The sequence below is a fragment of the Rhinolophus hipposideros genome (assembly GCF_964194185.1).
Source record: "Rhinolophus hipposideros genome assembly, chromosome: 10".
Classification (NCBI taxonomy): Eukaryota; Metazoa; Chordata; class Mammalia; order Chiroptera; family Rhinolophidae; genus Rhinolophus; species Rhinolophus hipposideros.
This window is the reverse complement of record NC_138056.1, coordinates 63,192,748-63,212,242: the sequence shown is the minus strand read 5'-3', so window position 1 is coordinate 63,212,242 and position 19,495 is coordinate 63,192,748. Positions and strand designations below refer to the sequence as shown.

At 45.8% G+C, this 19,495-nt stretch overlaps 1 protein-coding gene across 1 annotated transcript; it reads right to left on the bottom strand.

Moving 5' to 3' along the window:
- Positions 1-6,965: 6,965 nt before the first annotated feature.
- MTNR1B (melatonin receptor 1B) lies at positions 6,966-18,840 on the bottom strand (the record flags this gene model as incomplete). The annotated part of the gene is given in 3 exon segments (XM_081062730.1): positions 6,966-7,819; positions 18,617-18,740; positions 18,742-18,840. Coding segments are annotated over 3 exon segments (1,077 nt in total).
- Between the last annotated feature and the right edge of the window lie 655 nt (positions 18,841-19,495).

The window sequence follows — 19,495 nt, the reverse complement described above, 5'->3', positions numbered from 1 at the left end:
GACCCTCCCCACCCTTGCACTACCCTCTGTGCCCATCAGCACCTGTCATGCCTTTGTACCTCACCCTGAGCTCTGAAGAGCTGGAGGACAATACGGATTGGGGTTGGAGGGGTGGCCCCCAAGTTAAGAAGTAGGGTGTCATTTACAAAGTCACCTTCTACCAAAGTCTGTGATTAAGACTCAAATAGAAATCAAAACATGATGCTTAAATTTGAGTGTACTTGAGCTGTTTCCTTTAGAAGTGGCTTTCTAAGCTGTGTGCTCAGTGTAGCTGTGTGCTCAACGTATTAAATAAACAAACCAATAAAAACCTAGTTTTAAGAAAGAGTGTAAATAAAGCACATGATTTTCATCTCAATCTTGCCTACCAGTTTCTCCCTCATGATATATGAAGTTCTAGAGATGGGACAACTACTTTTCTGAACAACTACTTTATGCCAGGCCCGGTGCCAGGCAATTGACTACACACATTCAATTCTCCCTACTACCAGAGGAGGTGGCCATTTTCCTTTACACTTCACAGATGGGTGGTCAGAGTATTTACACAAGGAGGGTAGGTTCTCACTGCCAATAAGTGATAGGTCAGCATTTAATTCCAAGGCATGCTGTCTCTTGGAGGCTAAATTTGCAATCGCAAATGTCAAAGGGACCGAGAGCACCCTCATCTCCATTCCATAGCAGCCTGCCCCGTCCTTAGTTCCTGCTCCTTCCTCAAGAGACCAGGTTGCTCATGTTGACCAGCCGTGGCCCCTTGGAGAGAGAGGCGTTCCACTCACACCTCTTCTCCCCAGCACAATAGTGCTGCTATCAGCATCACTGTTGATACTATTCCTCCCTCTCCTACCACCACCTTTGCTAACACTGACGAGCACTTTCTCTGGGTCCAAGCGCTCTACAAACATTATCACATTGTCTTACAGGGCGGTGGGGTGGAGTGAGGCATTTCAAGAAGTATTTCAGTTTAAACCATTAATGGTTTAAATTCATTAATGGGTTAAATTCTTCCATTTTTCTTGCAAGTATCTGACTTGATGTAGACAAAAACTAACATAACAGTTAACTTCATGTAGACAAAAACTAACATGACAGAGCTGTCATCTTAAAGTTTTCTTGCAGTTAGCATCAGTAGATTTCCCCTAAATCCAGGGAGACCACAGGTTCCACTTTATCTGGGATGGCCTGATTTGCACCTGTTGTCTCTCCATAATCATTAACAGTTCTCTCTTTCATTTCCAAAGTAATCATCCTACTTAAATCTGCTATTGCAGCTAAGGAGAAAGAGCAAATGTTTCATAAGGCTGTAAGGCTCACTGAAGTCTGTAACCTAGAGATGCTCTCAGAAAGCCTTACCCTACAGCATCTTTGCAGCAGTCATGTATGAGGTCTGACAAGTAAGTTTGCGAACTTGTTGCAAAGATGTTGCTAACATTTTTTGATATCAGAGATTATTCATTAGGAAGTTGTATCAACTGGACAGTTAACCATGTTTACTATGTGGAAGTGCTGAAAAGGCTGTGTGAAAAGTTAGACGAAAATGACCTGAACTTTTCGCCAACAATTCATGGCTCTTGCATGACTACAATGCACCAGCTCACACAGCACTGTCTGTGAGGGAGTTTTTACCCAGTAAACAAATATCTGTGTTGGAACACCCTCCCTACTCACCTGATCTGGCCCCCAATGACGCTTTTCTTTACCCAAAGATAAAGGAAATATTCAAAGAAAGACATTTTGATGACATTCAGGACATCAAGGATAATACGACGACAGCTCTGATGGCCATTCCAGAAAAAGAGTTCCAAAACTGCTTTGAAGGGTGGACTAGGCACTGACTTTGGTGCATAGCTTCCCAAGGGGAGTACTTTGAAGGTGACCGTAGTGATATTCAGCAATGAGGTATGTAGCAGTTTTTCTAGGATGAGTTTGTGAACTTAATTGTCAGACCTGCTTTCTTCTCCGGGCCTGGGAGGTGCTTTGTGCATATGACTGGTGCTAAGTGTGCATATGCAGTGGCTATCTCCACACCTGCTGGGTTGTGCCATTTCAGGAAGGGGCTATACCTTCTCTTTGCAGGATGAAGAAGAAAATGATGTGATTTGCAATCTATACTAAGGAAAACAAATAGTCAAACAAGACATGAGGATGGGGAATTTTTATGCCCCTCATCAAGATGAATTTCCCTGTTAAAGCCTTCCTTAGAACGCATCCATCACCCACAGCAGTGTGCAAGCTCAGCCTTGGGGTGATGACAACCTGATTTGGAAACTGCTACTTGGTCAAACATTGATAAGGTTCTACTTCTTAACATCTATGTGTAATTAGAAAAATGTTGCATTACTGTGGCTATTAAAGAGCAATTACCCCTGATTAGAGGGTTTCTGGGAAGAAAGAGCCCCCTCAGAGGCAGTCTGATTGGATAATGAAGGAAAGTTGAGGATATTTTGAAGGAAAAAAAATGCTTGCTTGGAGGCAATCTAAATTGATACCAGTGTCGAAGTGCCTGTCAAATGAATAGGTACACTGTGAAATATTTACACAGTGGGGTTATATAGCCATTATTTTAAGCAGTCACACACTACTCATTGTGGATGCATGTCTAACTAGTCTAGTCTAACACCAGCTCTCGTGGTGGTGGGCGGACATGATTGTTCTGCTTTACAGATGGGGTTTGTAGAGGCCCAGATTCTCCCATGGGAATTCAGCTAGGCTGGATCCATGCTCACATGTAGGCAAGTTACTTACCTTGAGGTTCGCTGTTTCTTTCTCCATAAAATGGTGATAACACCTAACCATGGAAACGATAAAGGTGATGATGGATAGAAAGTCCTTGTATAGGGCCTGCCCCACAGCTGGCGCTCAGTCAATGATGAGTGACCTTGTAACTACTGCTGAGGTCCCCCTCTTCATCACTTATCACTGCCTCTCTCTACCACAGATGTGGCAGAAACCAAAATAGTCAGGGTTTGACTAGGGAAGCCTAGACTAGAAGAGTTTTCTCCATGCATTTGAAGTCCCTCCCATGGGACTATGAGCTGCTCAGAAGGTCGGAGCCACAGGTGACTCATGTCTGCCGGTCTCCCAGCTGGACCACGCATAGGCCTAAGTACAGGTGAGGCAGTCCATGAAAGAATCCAAGAGTGGCAGCTCGTTTGGCATGAGGCAAATCAATGCTATCATCCCTCCCTGACACCTGGCCTGTTATTTGGCTATCCACACTGGCCACCTGAAGTGGATCATTGGCAGGCTGCTTCATCTCACCAGGCTCTTTGTTGACCACGCTTCGAGATGGGGTCAGCCACTATGTACATTTTGACCTGGTCCAAGAGCATTTCCAGCGGCTCACTGGTCTCCAAGCGTACACCTTCCTAGCATAATAGAAACTGCACTGATGCTCTATGATTGCACTTCACATCCCATTACAATTTGTCCACCTGAGATTTTTCAATGAGAAGAAACTGAGAACTCTGAGTTATAGTCTTTTTTACTGCCCCAGTGAAACATATTTTATTCCCTTGTGATTTTTCTGTGACCACGGTTATTTGAAGTATGTATTTAATTTGCGATTAGGGAAGGTGCAGAAAAGAGTTACCATAGAGGTCTGAGACTGTCATCTCTAGAAAAGCTTGCTGTGGCCTTGGCTGGCATCTGGGAACTTAGATTTCGAGAAGGTTCCTACCATTCTGTAACTGATAAGTGTGGCTCTCCGAACCTAAACTCTTCGTACAAGTAACGTGGCTTATAATGAATATCAGCTTTCTTTTGGGAGTCTGGAATGTTGGTACATGCTAAGCAGAGGGTGCCTATGTGACTGATCTTCAGATAAAAGGCTCAGGCAGCATTCTCTGGTAGATAACATTTCATGCTTATTATCACAATTTTTTGCTGGAATAATTGTGCCCTGTGTGACTGACTCACTAGGAGAGGTCTCTTGGAAATTGGCACCAGTTTTCCTCCAGACTTCCCCCCTGCTCCCTTTCAGTTTACCAATTTTGCTTTGTTTCCTTTTCTCTGCTCTGTCCAGTTTTCTGCTAAGCCCTTCAAATAAACTTTTCATAGCTGACATTACATTTTTCATTTCAACATTTCCATTTTCATGCATTCCCATAGTTTTGATTTCTACACTAAAATTACCCATCACACATTGTCCACCTTTTCCACTACATCCTCTGACGTATTTTTCACAGCGATTTTTAAGTCCTTATTTTCTGATTCCAACATTTGCACCATCTCTGGGTCTTCTATTGATGATATTTCTATTGTCCATAAGTCACATGTTATTTCCTCTTTGCATGTCTCATAATTTGTGTTTTATTGTACACCAGCCACGTTGTGAAAAGAACAGTCAAAACTGAAGTAGAATACATTTATCCCCAGGAAAGAGCACACCCATTGTGTCAGGCTTCTAGTGTGTGGTGCGGGGAGTCTGCCTCCGTCTAATTTGCAGTTACCTGGGTCTAGCCTTTATTGCAGCTTCAGTTAGAGTCTGTTCAACAGTAGCTTCAAACATTCTGAAAGCAGGAACAGGACATTCTCTTGATTAAGCCACCTGCTCTGTGGTACTCTTTTACAGCAGGCCTAACAAACTAATACAGATGGAGAGGAAGTTTGCAAGGTGGTAACTTTGACTGAATTGTCCAGAGTCAAGGAGACAGGATGGATAGAGTTCCCACACTATTGTAGCAAAACAGTCTTTATTAAAAATCATGGCCTGCAGTGTGAGGTCATTCCCTGCCAGTATGACCATGGCCCAATGTCCTGGGATTTCCCCATGCCCCATCATTCTCTTGGCTCCTGGTTCATCCAAAACCTAGGGAAACAAAAACAGGTCCCAGTTAGTGGACTATCAGTGCTGAGCTCTGGCAAACCAAGAAACTGAAGGGAGCTTTTGTTCCTTTAATCCATATTTATTGAGCCACTCAGCTCAAAGCGAGGGATGATGGAAACAGGCAGGGGACACCCTGTTGCCTCCAAGTCAGAAGAGAAGGACAAATCCCTGTAGTTGGCAGAGAGGACAGAAAGCAAGTGTATGCCTGACCCAGTCAGCTCAGGCTCTGCCCAGAGCCAGGAAACCAATCGCAGATCAAGGGAAGAAAGCCTCACGTCTCTGGGGTATCTCTGAGATTGAGGTCTGAACTGGGAGGTCTCCCGGGGAAGGACTCTTCACACCCAGCAACTGGATACCAACATGCTAGTAACCAGGGCTGGAATACCTACATTCCTAATAGTTTGGTCAGGAAACTCCAGGGTCAGTTCAGATTTCCAGGCCCTTCCCCAGATTTCTACAGTGGAAGCCTTCTTGTTGGAGCCCAGAGCATTTGCCTGTGTCACAAGCTCCTGGGTGACAAGGTGACTAAGCACAGCACCTGGTCTAATTCCTAATTACAAGGGAATGGACAGCATCTAGCATGAGGCTGACAGGTTCAGCATCTGGGCTCGTTCTTCCAGAAAGCCGCCGGCTGGCTACGGAAACTTTTCTTCTCTTTGCAGCCCCAGGCACGTTAAGTGCTTGGGATACTCACCGCACTCTAGCCGTTCTTGCCATACATTCTAAGGTGTATGTGTGTGGAGGGTGTGAGCCAAGTGCGGTGCTGCTGTCAGACACACTTGGTCTCCTCACCTAGCTTTGAACTCAACAGCTCTGTGAGCTCAGGAAATCATTTCATTTCTTTGAGTTTCAGTTTCTCACTATAAATGTGGACCTTGATAGTTTCTCAAGGAGTTTTGTAAGGATTAGATGAGATAATGCCTACCCAGCACTTACCACTGTGCCTGATACAAAGCAAACACCCAGTAAATGGTAGCTGATATTATCTGTTAACAGACTATGACTTCCCAGAGGGTAGGCAACATGCTTTTTGTTTCTTCTGGAACCTGGACCTGGCACTCAATTAATGTTTGTGACATTAAAGAAGGAAGATAAATCTGTTGGTACAAAGACCTGAGATGTCTAAAAATAAAAAGCCCATAAACACACTAGCCGTAAGAAAGGAATTGGGGTGGACCTGCCCTTCTCCCCACTTCCAAACATACCTTCGTTTTTCTCTTCCCTCACCTTCCTGTTTTTGTGTGTGATTTCTTCTCTCCTTCGAGGTTATCTTTCAGGTCATATGTTTAGAGTAATAATGAAAGCTAATGATTACAGAGTGCTAGCCTTGTGTCAGGGGCAATGTCCTCAGGGCTTCCTCTGAATTATCCCACTGAACCCTTACAACATCCCTGGGAGACACCTGCAGGCTCTCCATTTTAAGGTGAGTAACTGAAGAATACGGAGGGTAGGGGACTTCCCCGAGTCACACAACTTGAACTTGGTGGGACCAGGAAAGGAAGCCAGGCAGACTGTGCTGCAGGTACCTGAGGTGTGTATGTGTGTGTGTGTGTAAGTGTGTGTGTGTGTGTGTGTGTGTATAGAGGGAAGGTCAGTGGGGGAAACGGTAGACTGCTTGCCCTCTGCCCCCACCCAATCCAACCCCCTGAGGCCCCTGCAGAGCTACCCACCTTCCAGTACCGCAGAGCTTGATTTTTCATCTTTGCTAACAGGAAAATATCCATTCCTGCCACCCCTCAAGGGTAAGAGAGAAAGCAGCAAGGAGGCCAAAGTGGGAGGACGAGAGGGCAGCCCATAGGAAGGAAGGCCTCTTCTGCTCCAGGCCTTTCCTCATTTTGTCGCTTCTTTGGTCCTTGTGTGTGCCAAGCCCCCAATGCACCACTGAGAGAGTGTCTGCCAGGTCCAGTGCTGGGCTCACTTGGACATGGCCCCCAATACCTGTCAGCATCCCCCAACCAGACTAAACCAAGTGTGCAGACAGGCTTTTTGTCCACAGGATAAAGTTCTACAAGCCATGTGTGGTCGTACAAACAGGACAATGTGGATTAGCATTGTCACCCTTGGAGCAAATTCACTCCTATTATTTCGTGAGTTTGTCACCCAGCTGGAGTGCCTCAGAGGCAGCCTAGAGAGCATCTGCTTAGATGGGGTGCTGGGCATTAAGAACAGATAGAGCTTGGCCCTGCTGCTCCTCAGCATGGCTGCCCTTGGAAGTGGCCTCAAAGCAGAGCTGTGGATTCCAGAGGGACAAAACAATCTTGTATTCCCTACGGAAGTTCTGGTTCAGGAGCCCATAGATGATGGCATTAAGGCAGCTGTTGAAGTAAGCCAAGAAGTAGCTTATCACGAAAAGCCCCCCGGGGACCTGGGGAGCCATTTCTTCTGGGTTGATGGCCACAGCAAGGCCGATGCAGTTCAGCGGAGCCCAGCAGATGGCAAAGATCACAAACACCACGAACATGGTGAGAAAGCTCCGGATGTCACTGGGCCTCGGGCGCAGCGTGCTCTCCGACTTGGCCTTCCGACGGGCCTGGAACACCAGCACCCCAATGCACAGGTAACAGAAGGACACGATGGCCATGGGGAGGAGGAAGTGGATGACCACCAGTGCTGCTGTGTACGGGGCGCTGGCCGTCTGGATGAAGGTGCAGGAGAAGATGCGTGGGTCGTACTCTAGGGACCCTATGAAGAAGTTGGGCACCAAGGCCAAAACGGTGAGGAGCCAGATGAGGCAGATGTAGACGGACGTGTGCCAGTGCTGGCAGAGCCGGTGGCAGGCCACGCTGTGGCAGATGTAGCAGTAGCGGTTAACGGCAATGGCAGTGATGTTGAAGACAGAGCCGATGAAGCTCAGGCCCATCACCAAGGCGCTGGCCTTGCAGTGCATCTCCCCCAGCGCCCAGCCATTATGGAAGATGGCCACGAGGAACAGAGGGTAGGGGTAGAAGGCCACCATCAGGTCAGCCAACGCCAGACTCACCAAGAACCAATTACCTGCAACAGGAAACAGGAAGCAAGAGTCACCACGAGACTCCACGATTTCTATTCTGTAAAATATGCTATTCTTTGTTCAGTTACTTAAAACCAACTTGAGTTACTGTTGGTGTTGGGATTGGAAACCAAGTGGCTTGGAGAGACAAAAGTTTAGGGCTCCAACTGCATCTCTGCTACTCACTAACTGTGTGACTGAAGCAAGTTACTCAGGCTCTCTGAGCCTCATTCTGCTCATTTGTAACATGGGGTTAATGATGCCTCCTTTACACTGTAGCTGTGAGAATTGAATAATGATTCAAAGTGCTTGGGGACACAGTGGGTACTTGGGGACACAGTGGGTATTCTTTTCATGATAGGCACAGATGCTCTGTGGTTTTGCAACATTTAAACCCAGGCAAGGATTCTGGGGAGAAGAATCTGAAAATCAGAAATCTGGATTCACCGTCACCACTGCCCCCTTCATACGCCCACCTGCCCGCATCTCTCTCTGACAGTTTGCTCTCAGCACTGGTTAACAGGTGACTTTCCAAATGTCTTTAACTCATTTTCCTAAATGTGAGTTGCATTTTGCAGGTGGGATGAAAGAAAGGTTCTGAGAGTGGGAACCATGTGTTCTGGTCTTCCCATTTTCCCTGTCTGGGGCCTAAATGCAGCCACCTTGTCATGTTGGCAGGCAAGTGGTGTGGTGGCTCAGAGATCAGTCCTGTTGAGAGGGGAGGGACTGTGGGTGCTTCCCATCTCACAGCTTCCAGGGCCTCCCGTCTTGGCCTGCACATGCCCCGGCTTCCAGAACTGCCTCCCTCCTCTGATTAGAATATTCTCCAGCACTATCAAACTCAGCCAGCCACAAAGAGCCTCAGGAAACCACAACAACCTTCGATCAATCTGCTTCAGGGATGTTCTGGGCCAGAGTCCTAGGGAGGAGATAGGACTTAATCCAAAAGAACACAGTCTCTGTTCCTAAAGCGCTTGCATTCTAAAACCAACACCGACTCATGAATAAAACACCAAGAACTTGAAAGTGTGGGCAACATGAAGTTCAAGGCATGACATTTGTTTCATTCACCAAGTGTACTTTTTGAGCACCTACTGTATGCTCAGAAGACACTCTCCCACAGCAGAGGCCTCAGGGACCCAGTGGGTGCTGGACATAGTGTTTCAAGTCTTCTGGCCTCTTGTCACATGGTAAGTGCAGGCTGCTAGCCTTAGAGTAGCTGAATGCAGAGGGCAGATGAAATGGATTTGCAGGAGGGACTATCCAAAGAGGCAAGGACACTGACATTCCACTGCCACCATGCTTCTGTTCTGCATGTCAGAGTCTGATGTAGCCACCCCAGGAGTCCAGAGGGTTAGGCAGATGAAAGGGTCCAAATGCACAGTTATCAGAGAGGTTAGGCTGTCATCTAGATTGAAGGAGGTTCAAAAAAAAGAGGTTCAGAGCCACCCAGCTGGGAGTTTCCCTGAGTCAGACCTCCGAGCGAAGCAGACTCCAAACTTGAAGTTATAACCCCACAAAGTAGAGAAAGGGCTGCCTCCAGCCATCCCTTGTCCAGACACACATTGTCACCCCAATCTCAAGGGAGATTCCATGGGAAATGGTCCATGTGCCCTTGGGGACCTAGAAGATCCACAGGCAGCCTTCCTGAAGTGCCTATTTTGGCCTTTGGGGTCAACCCACTAAGAACCAACAGGAAAGAAGTCTCTTAGCTCCCTGGAAGTTCTCAGAACCTAACTATTTTTGAGTCCAGAGCTAGGTTAGGGCCCAAGAGAGACAGGATATTCACTGAATAGAAAGAGATCTTTTAAACAATTAGAGTGCGAGATAGTGACCTTCCCGGTTCTCCAGACATTCAAGTAGAGGTTGATGGTAAAGCAGACTTTGGGCTCAGCTTGACTGCTAGATTCCTCCCAGTCTACTATTTTAGGGAATCTACATACTTAATGGGATAAAGGCCCTTTGGGTTCTTTCTGGTTGGTAACACAAGGCAAGAAACGCACATCTGAGGACTTGCTTGGGATGGGATTGGGGAGTACGTGGGGAGGTCTCCTGCTTCTGCATTTAATTCCCAACCTTATTTGCTTTTACTGCTGGTGAATTTCTGTCTTTGACTCCCCTACTCAGATCTCACTTGGTCCCAAGAGAACGAGGGATTTCCTCTCTCAAAATTCTTGTTTTTAGCTGAATCAGGAGCCCTTGTCGCGTCCCAGAATTTTAAGAGTACATTTGACATTTAGAGGTGGTGCTGGGAGTTGGAGTGATCTAGGGTAATATCTGTTGGGCCACTTCTGGCCACGGAAACTTGGGCAACTTACTGAACTTCTTTCTCCGTGACTATTCCTTTGTCAGTTCCCTCCTTGCCTTTTGGAGGCCTCCTTCCCCCTCCTCACACACATCTACATGGCTGTTTCTGTGAAGAATATCACTTCTTTCCAACACAGGAATTTGGTCTCTGCCAGCCCGCTAAGCGGCAAGCAAGCTTTTTGGCACATGCAAGTACGTGGGGAGAAAGTCAAGAGCTGCTGGGAGCCTGTGCCAGCTCAGCCAGCTGTTTCCCCAGGAAAGTGAGTCAAGCTCTGCAGTGTTAATGTGGTTTATCTCCTAATAATGCCCCAGAGGCTGGCAAACAGCTTGCAAATAGTAGGAAGAACACATTCAACTCCACGTGGAAAGTGATTCAATTACTCTCCGCTATTACTCCGGTTGTTCTTAAACGGCTGAAATCAACCAGTTCCTGCTGTAGAGTCATCTGTCCGAACGCTGTACTGTCTCCTGGATTTCTTGCCACAATTCCAAATTAGGCAAATAAAATTCTTGTTTTGTTTCCCATCTGTAAGAAGCCAGGTCCTATCTGGATGATAGTCAAGGAAAGATCCAGTTCTCTATTCATTTCTTCCCCAGACAGGTGAGAAATCAAATAGGACACAAGCAGCATGGCTCATCACCCCATGAACAAGCTCCTAATGAATATTTATATCACAGTCCTGTTGTGACTTATACCCATCTGCCTCTATCGGTCTGGGCTTATTCGTGGAGACGGACTTCAACAACAGGGTTTTGTTCCCTAATATAGAATTCCCTTCCATATTCATAGGCAAACCATCACACACCAACCATCACAGTACCCTCCCTTCTCACTTCCTTTCTCCTTCTTTCTGGGAAATCTATTTCTTAATGAGAATCTGGTGATCTGGGAACGAGCTAGCAAGTGTTGAGCTATCTAGGCTTTATCAGATAGGAGAATCCTGGAAAACAAAGCTACCTCCAATCCCTTGTCTCTCTTCCCTATGCCCACCCTGCATGCCCGGAAGAGAAGTTTGTTGGATTGAAATTGTCCCTAGTCATTGAGCTAAAATAGGCAATGGAAAAATAGATAGCCATTGAGTCATTTACTCAATAAATATTGCTAAGTAAAATTTACTAGGTACTGGCTAGCCTGCCTATGCCAGGTCTGAGGGAAGTGTGGGAGCAAGACAGACACAGTCCCTCCCCTTCCAAAGCTCAAGGTTTCAGAGAGGAGACAAATAAATAAAACCAAGATGTGAGGGTGATGATAGAGAAAGCAACTGATGATCCATCATTTCTAACAGTTAAACTTCCTGTGCCATTAGTTTTATTTCCATCCTCCACCTATTCAAACTTATAATACATTTATTGAGTGCCTACCACATTCTAATACAGTAGGGCACAGTGATGGATGAAAGACATGGCCCCCGCTATTGAGATGTCAACAATGCTGTTGGGGGGACAGACACAGAAACAGTGGCCCTTCAGTGTGGTGAGAGCTAGGAGGAAGGGCAGCTCAAATGAGATGGTAGGAACAGTGGCCTGGGGCTGGGAGCAGTGGCAGGGCATGGGGCTGCTCAGGCAGGACAATTCGTACACCAAGGGGTCAGACAAAGTTATCAAGACCCTTGCAACAGGCGGCTTCCATCCCAGTATCTGTCTCCCTCAAATAGGATCCTGTATGAGAAAGTACATAAGAAATATCAGTAATCTCCAAATTAATGTGAGATGTTTTTATTAGTTATTTTCTGAGGATAAGCATTGGAAATTACTGTGAACAGGTCATTTATTAAAAACTTGATTTCTTTATAGCTACTAAAACCATGACTTTTATATTAGCATAAACTCCTAATTACATTCCCAAATTCTTTGACGGCAGAAATTGTTTTCCTCCAAAATCACATTACTCATAAAAATCCTAGAGTGTGTGGATGAATCATACGAGGGCTGAGTTGGAATCTAACTTTGCTTTAATTAAAGAAGAAAAGGATTGCTGAGCAAACTAATAGTGTAAACAAAACTATGATGGGGGGTATTTCAACCACTTAAGAGAAGAAAATATATTTAAGAGCATAAGCATTCATTTGAAAAAAATAACTACACCTATTACAAAACAGTCTGACATAACCATCAAAAGAGAGCACTTGGAGACTTATGGTAGCATTTTATTACCTTTATCTTAATTATACTTAATAATAACAATAAAACAACAATTGGTATAGCATCTTAAAGATTGGAATGTGCATTTACATAAGTTGACTCAATTGTTTCTCACAAGAATTCTTTAAGGTCGATAGTGTAATTTCCATTTTATAGATCAAGAATCTGACACTCAGATTATGTGAATTGCCTATAGCCATACAGAGAAAGAGTGGGAAAGAACAAGAACAGCAACATGAGGAAACCAAGATAAAAGAAATGTCAAGTGGATTAAGGGCAATGGTGTAGAGTTTCTTGGTCATCCTCAAAAGTGGGAGAGAAAGAACAGAAAAGCGCCCGTTTAACTTGGCAGTTAGGAGGTCAGCAGTGATATTAGCAAGGGCAAATTCTATTGAATGTTGGAGGATCAACTTTTGTACTGTATGTTGCTCTCTCAATCAGCTTTACCTTCAAGGGAAGGTGAGAAAAGGAATGGTATTCAGAAAGGGATGTCCTTTGATGGGCGATAGTGTAGGGTTTTTGTTTTGTTTTGTTTTGTTTTGTTTAATTTTCCTTTTCTCTCTTTTAAATGAGAGAGACTTATACCTGGTACATAATAAGCACACAGTAATGCTAGCCATTATTTGTGATTATTATTTTTATATTATTCGTAGTTGCATAGAAAGAACAAGAAAGAAGCTCCCAACATTGGACTGGGATGCCTGTGGGATAAGCTGTGAGAAATAGTGGTGGGCCAGGACGTTGAAGAAGGTTGGAGATTGTCTCTGGAGTGTAAATCCCCTAAGAACTGGGACTTTACTTCCCAACTGCCTAACTTTTACTCATTCAGCCACAAACAGTTAAAATTGTAAGACCTAACAGCAGCACCAGTATCTTCTGAGTTTTGCCATATATCATGCTAAATACAGAATCCAACTTTCTGAAAAGAAGTCACTCAGATATGAAAGTCTTCATATCCCTGGACGGCTGAGAGCTGAATGGGAGGAATTAAAGAGGATTATTTAGGAGCTTTCATGATGATTTGGCTTAAGACATAATTATGGGATTTGAAATGTGTTCATTTTTGCTTGGTGAAGAGATCATAAGGATTCAGAACCAAAATGTGAGGTTGGAAAGTTCAGGCGACCTCAGGGAGGGAGTTCAAGGTAGCCCAGTTTGGTCTTCAGCTGATAAGCACTCCAAACCCCACAAGCTCAATAGGTCAAAAGCCACCTGTCACCTACTGGCATCTCCATGAGTGGTCAGCAATAAGATTAAGCCTTGAGGAACCACCTTACTCTGTAATGCCTGAAGGGCAGGGACTGTGAGTCTAGTAAATATTTCCTCCATGCCTCTCAAGAGACTTTGTCCAGGGCCAGCCTATTTATTATTTACCTCCTTATTCATTATTTACCTCCTCAATCAACAAGTGGGAGAAGAAGGGCAAGGAAAGGAGGCCACATGGCGTGTTCTGCTCTAATCGAACTGGGGATCCAAACACCTGCCAGGCTGAATATTCCCACCAAGAAGCCTGCAATACCACCCCCTGTCCCAGAGAAGAGGTGGAGCAGACTCTGTGTCACTGGGCACCTGGAGGACAGAGTGGACAGAGTAGACAAGGACCTGTGTTCAGCAAACAAATCTTCTATGTTCTCCTGGGCAATCCCGTTGTCAAATGTGTTCTATCCTTCCTCCTCACAAATCACCAAGATGTCCTAGAACTGGCCATGTGTCCACTTACTACCAATACCTCCGTGACAGCCTCTTTAACACAGTGGCAGCAAAGACTCCATTGTCAGTTAGCTCCTGCGAAGTTAGGGTCACTGTGCCTGTGGGACAGGAATAACTGGTGCTGTGTGCTTTCCGCTCTGGTAATGGAGATTAGTTCAACGTTACCGTAAGGACATGTTTCTCTGGCTGTCTTCTGTGGCTGACTGCCTATGTGGTGCCGGTAATGGCAGGCGGCTCACATTTTACAGACCACTTAAGGGGGCCAACGCCCTAAGGGGTCACCGGGGCACAATTCTAGGGAGCCAAGGCATCACTGGAGCCTGCTGGCCATACAGTAGCAAGCAGGGAGCAGGCACACCTTTGTGCAGAGGGTGACAGTCAGCTTTTCAGGACAAGACTGAGGCTGAATGCACTTTGGGCGTTTAGTGCTAAAAGCAATTCAGTTCCAGGAGAACCATACAGAGTTCATGAGCAGTTCTGAGTACTGTAACTGGGGTCTACCCCACCTCCTGAAGCTAAATTAATTCCTTTTGGTCCCACTGCTTTCCTCGTATCTTGTCCATTTTCAATTTGTTTCAAAAGATGTATATTCCGTTTTTATTATGTTCCTGGCTCTGTGAACAGAAATGGAATAAAAGTCTCGTTGTCAGTGAGTTCATAGTCCCGTGGGGAGAGTGAAACACTAACAAAAATACAGTAACAGGAGAGCACAGGAAAGCCCGAGGAAAAAGATAGCAAGTGTTCCTTTCATGGTACTAAGAACATCACCAATCCCTTAGGGGAGTTGAGGAAGGTGTTTGAAGGCGGATTCACCAGGAGAAAAGAGTCAGGGGCCATCCCAAGATGAAGGAAGTGTATCAGAGAGCTTGGACTGAGTGGGAATGGCGGCAGCTCCCTGCTCTGGAGTTGGACATGGGTCTGTAGATGGAGGGCAGGGGTGACCCTGTGGCAGTGGTAACATTCACTGGATGAGGGACAGGGAAAGCTGTCTGGAGACTATGGACGTAGTTTGCTCAAGAGACAACGAGGGTGTAAATTGCAGTAAGAGTAGGGAAGGCAGGAAAGAGGGAAATTGAGAAATACTCTAAGGCAAAAATCATGAGGACTTGGGGAGTGAAGGAATGAAGAATGACTCCCAGATATCAGGTATCTGGGAGATGAAGAAAGGAAGGAGATCCAAAAACTAGCAACGGGTAAGCCACGGGAAAGAAAAGCCTCAGGAAGGAGTGGCCCTCAGTGTCACACACAGGACAAAGGGGCATTTCTGAGGAAGCGAGACCCCAGCAGACTCAGGAGGAATTGGGAAGAAATGAGGTGGTCAGTGGACGTAAACTGTTATATTGAGATATCTGGCTGAGAAGGGAAGGAAGTTAGAAGGAGACATAAAAATCAAGGACAGATCATTTTTTCTTTTAAACACTGGAGACCCCTGCGTGTATGTGCAAATGTGTGTGTGTGTGTGCATGCACTAAAGGGAAAGAGGGAGAGGTTGAAAATACAGAAGAGAGACAAAGAATCTTATGGAGGAAAGTTCCAGAAAAGCAGGGAGAGGAAGAGATTTTATAAATACAGGGATTAATATTAGTGAGGTCTAGTCTGGGGTAAGAGTGGCATTGGCGTGCATAAGGTAAAGTCCTCAGATTCTGTCAGAAGAGCCCAAGTGTGACAGGTCCCTAGGAAACACACACAGAGCAGATTTAAAATGCCAACCCAATGCCATGTGCTATACAAGTCTCTGGGAATATAGCAAAGGGTGAACGCACACCTGGCCTTACTTTCTAAGTAGAGTCAGTGCCCCAAATCTGTCTCCCACCTTCCCTCCACCCTGCCCTGTCTGCCTTCCTTTAGTGCCATCTCTGAAAAAGTTAACCCAATGCATGCAGCAACAAAAGCAGCAGACAAGGTAGTCTCCCCGAGAAAAGGAAAATTACCCTGACAATTTACCTGCCATCAGGAACATCCCACAGAGAAACTGGGTTTGATGCCTGCTAGGAAAGGTGTTATGACCTTAATATGGACTGTGTGCCTTGGTTATTGGAAATATACAAGGTCTGACAATTAAGTTCGCGAACTTGTTGCAATAATATTGCTAACCTTTTTTGATATGAGAGGGATTATTCACTGTTATGAATTTGCGCCAAATGTACAAACAGTTAACCAACTTTGCTATTTGGAAGTGCTGAAAAGGCTGCATGAAAAAGGTGACCTGAACTTTTCGTCAACAATTCATGGCTCTTGCATCACAACAATACACCAGCTCACACAGCACTGTCTGTGAGGGAGCTTTTAGCCAGTAAACAAATAACTGTACTGGAACACCCTCCCTACTCACCTGATCTGGCCCCCAATGACTTCTTTCTTTACCTGAAGATAAAGGAAATATTGAAAGGAAGACACTTTGATGACATTCAGGACATCAAAGTTAATATAATGATAATTCTGATGGCAATTCCAGAAAAAGAGTTCCAAAATTGCTTTGAAGGGTGTACTAGACACTGGCATCAGTGCATAGCTTCCCAAGGGGAGTACTTTGAAGGTGACCGTAGTGATATTCAGCAATGAGGTATGTAACACTTTTTCTAGGATGAGTTCGCAAACTTAATTGTCCTACCTTTGTATGTGTTCTCATTGTCACTCCTATCTTCTTAATACCAGTGAATTAAGGAACCAGATTTAATTGCAGAAAAATCTAAAATAAGTGTTTGTTTTTTTTAAAAATCCAAACTCTTCAGTAAGAGAAGACCTGATTAATAGTGCAATGGGTGCTAACTATTCAGTTAGGTTTTTAAAGCACCTTTTGAAATCTCACTCTGACAATGTTATTTGTTTTAAATCAATACTATGATTTTTCATGACTATCATCAATAAAGCCGATAGTCAAATGAAAACTGGTTAAATTGCATGACTGGAGCAGCCACCAAATGTGTCAGGAATCAATGTCATTTAGATATAGTGTTAAAATTATTTTCTGTTTCTGGGCTGTAGCGGACTCCGCAGGAGGTAGGGATGACAGAACAGAGGATGTGCCAACAATTTAACATGCTTATTACCTGCTCCAGCCATGCTCTCCAATCAGTAAGGTTTCTGTGAGCCCTGCTAGGAGTGCAGAAGAGGCCAGCCCTCAGCAGGATGGTGGAGGGAAGAAGATACTTGTCTGCCTCAGGCAAAAGGACAGCATGCACTGTCCTCAGCAACCTCCCCGATAGCAGGCAGCCCAAATTACTGAGCAGGGAGCCACAGCCCACCAGGCTTTCTCTAAACACCCAATTAGTCAGGAGGAGAAGTGGCCAGTGTCAGAGCCTTCAGGGCCCAGCCCTGCCTCCTTGTGCAGGTAATGAAAGTTTTGGCTGCTGCAAAAGTATGATATGATTGATAATATTAAATACAGCTTTCTAATCATAACCTGCTCTTTCCTAATATATCCGCTTTTACTCAAAGGGCACAATAATATCTTGTAAATATACCAGATAATCCTAGCCACCACTACTGAAATGACTGAGAAAGCTTACTTCATAATGTTGTTTCCCATATTATGGATAGAAGCTCACTTTTTTGGAGGTTGGGGGGACGCCTGTTCTTTAAGATAAAAATCCTAGAGTCATGGGTCCACACAAAATATATACACATAAAATAAATAAATAACCATTTACTTAAAATGGCCATTCTGAATGGTCTAGCTCCTTAGAAAAGCATGTTTAAGCTAGATAATTGATTTTCTGCTGTTATCTTTTCATTTTAATTCCTCTAATTTTAGAGTTGCCCCTAAGGCCCAAACTGGGAAATTATAAATTGACAAATAGGTCACTGAGCTTCTTCCCAAGCAGAAATAGGCAGCATACTCCAATGACCCCTCAGGGACAGAGATCAGATACTCACTTCTTCTGGTTTTGTTCCCTTGCAGACCTGAGTGTGGGAAAATTGAAATGAGAGTGGATTGAAAGGGGGAAACTATTTTCAGGATTGCAGCACTATTTAACCAACTCATTGTTTTAATCTTCCCTTAATCCCACAAATTCCCTGTCTTCAGAAAAAAACACGTTATCTCCAAGCAATTTAGTTCAGTCCAAGCAGAGCCTGCAGATTTCTGCATTTGCACTCTGTTGGTTGGAACTGGGTCTTCAGATGACTTGGAGATAAGTTTCTGACATACAAACCACCAGACTGCTTCCATTAATTCACTCATTGTTGCAGCAAATATTTTCTAAGCGCCCACTGCGTGAAGCAGTGCTTGGCAAGGGAGAGTGAGATGTGTTAAAAATCCTGAGATTTCTGTGGCCAGAAAGGGGCCGCCACCTGGGCCGGCACAAATTGGAGCTCCACGGATAGCGACGGATAGCGTGTGGGTTCCCACAGCTCCCGCGCCCTGCCAAAAAAAATTCGCAAGAAAAGCTTTGCTCAATTCAGGCTGGCATTGATGTACGGGGTGCGCCCTGTGTAATTGCAACAGGCAGGCGCCAGATCCGCACGTCGGGGAAAGAGAACAACTCACCCTAACTGTTGAGTTTAAGACCCAATTTGGAGACCATGTTAAAGGGAAAAGAACGGAGCGCCCAGGACTAAAGAGGGACCAGACGGAGGGCTGCGGGGGTCAAGACCAGATGCCAGGGGACCGTCGGAACTCAGCAGCGGACTATTGCGCTCACCTGCGTTCCGCAGCTGGCGGTTCCTGCCCACCGAGAGGATGACCAGCAGGTTGCCCAGGACGTCCACCACGGTGGTGACGATGAGCACAGCGGCCAGCGCGGGTGCCACCCAGGGAGGCCGGGGGGGTCCCGGAAGGCCACGCGCCGTCCTCCCCAGGCAAGCCGGGACTCTCCATCCGCCCGCCAGGCTCGCAGCAGTTGGAGAAGGAGACGTTCTCCAGCATCGTGGACCTCAGAGAGCCCGCGCTCCAGCCACCGCGCCGCCCCTTCTCCCTGCAAGACGCGCGCAGTGCCGAGCTGGACGCTCCTGCCACCCCCTTCCCGGCCCAGGCCACGTGGGCTAGTGAGGAGGGAGCTAGAAGAGATAATTAATTAAGACTGGACAGGGGGCGGAGAAAAATATAGAAACGAAAGGAGGACTTGGGGTGCAGGAATTGCCAAAAGGAGTGGGTCCCTTAGCAGCTCGCTCAGGAGGAGCTGCGATAGCGCTGCTGGCGCTGCCCAACGGAGCCCAACAGGTGTCCGGTCTAGCTCAAGCTTCAGTTCCTGAGCTCACCGCCATGCCTGAGACCCCAGGTTTCACCCCAGAAAAGCTGTGTCCAGGGACTCCCAGGTTTGTGAACTGAAGAAGGTGCTGGTGGTTGGGACATGCTCTTGTTAGAAGGCCAGAGTCTGAGGCCCCATGAAGCGGTGCAGCTCCAAAGAGAATGCAATCCCCAGAACATGGGGGCAGATCCCAGAGCAAAGTGGGGTAGAAGACTACGCTCTAGGCAGCTGCAGGAGAAAGGTGAACCTATGCTATTTATTGAGCACTTGCTGTTTGTTGTGGGAGACATTGCTGATGTCACTGCCCTTCCCTCTTTATAAAGCCAAGAGAAT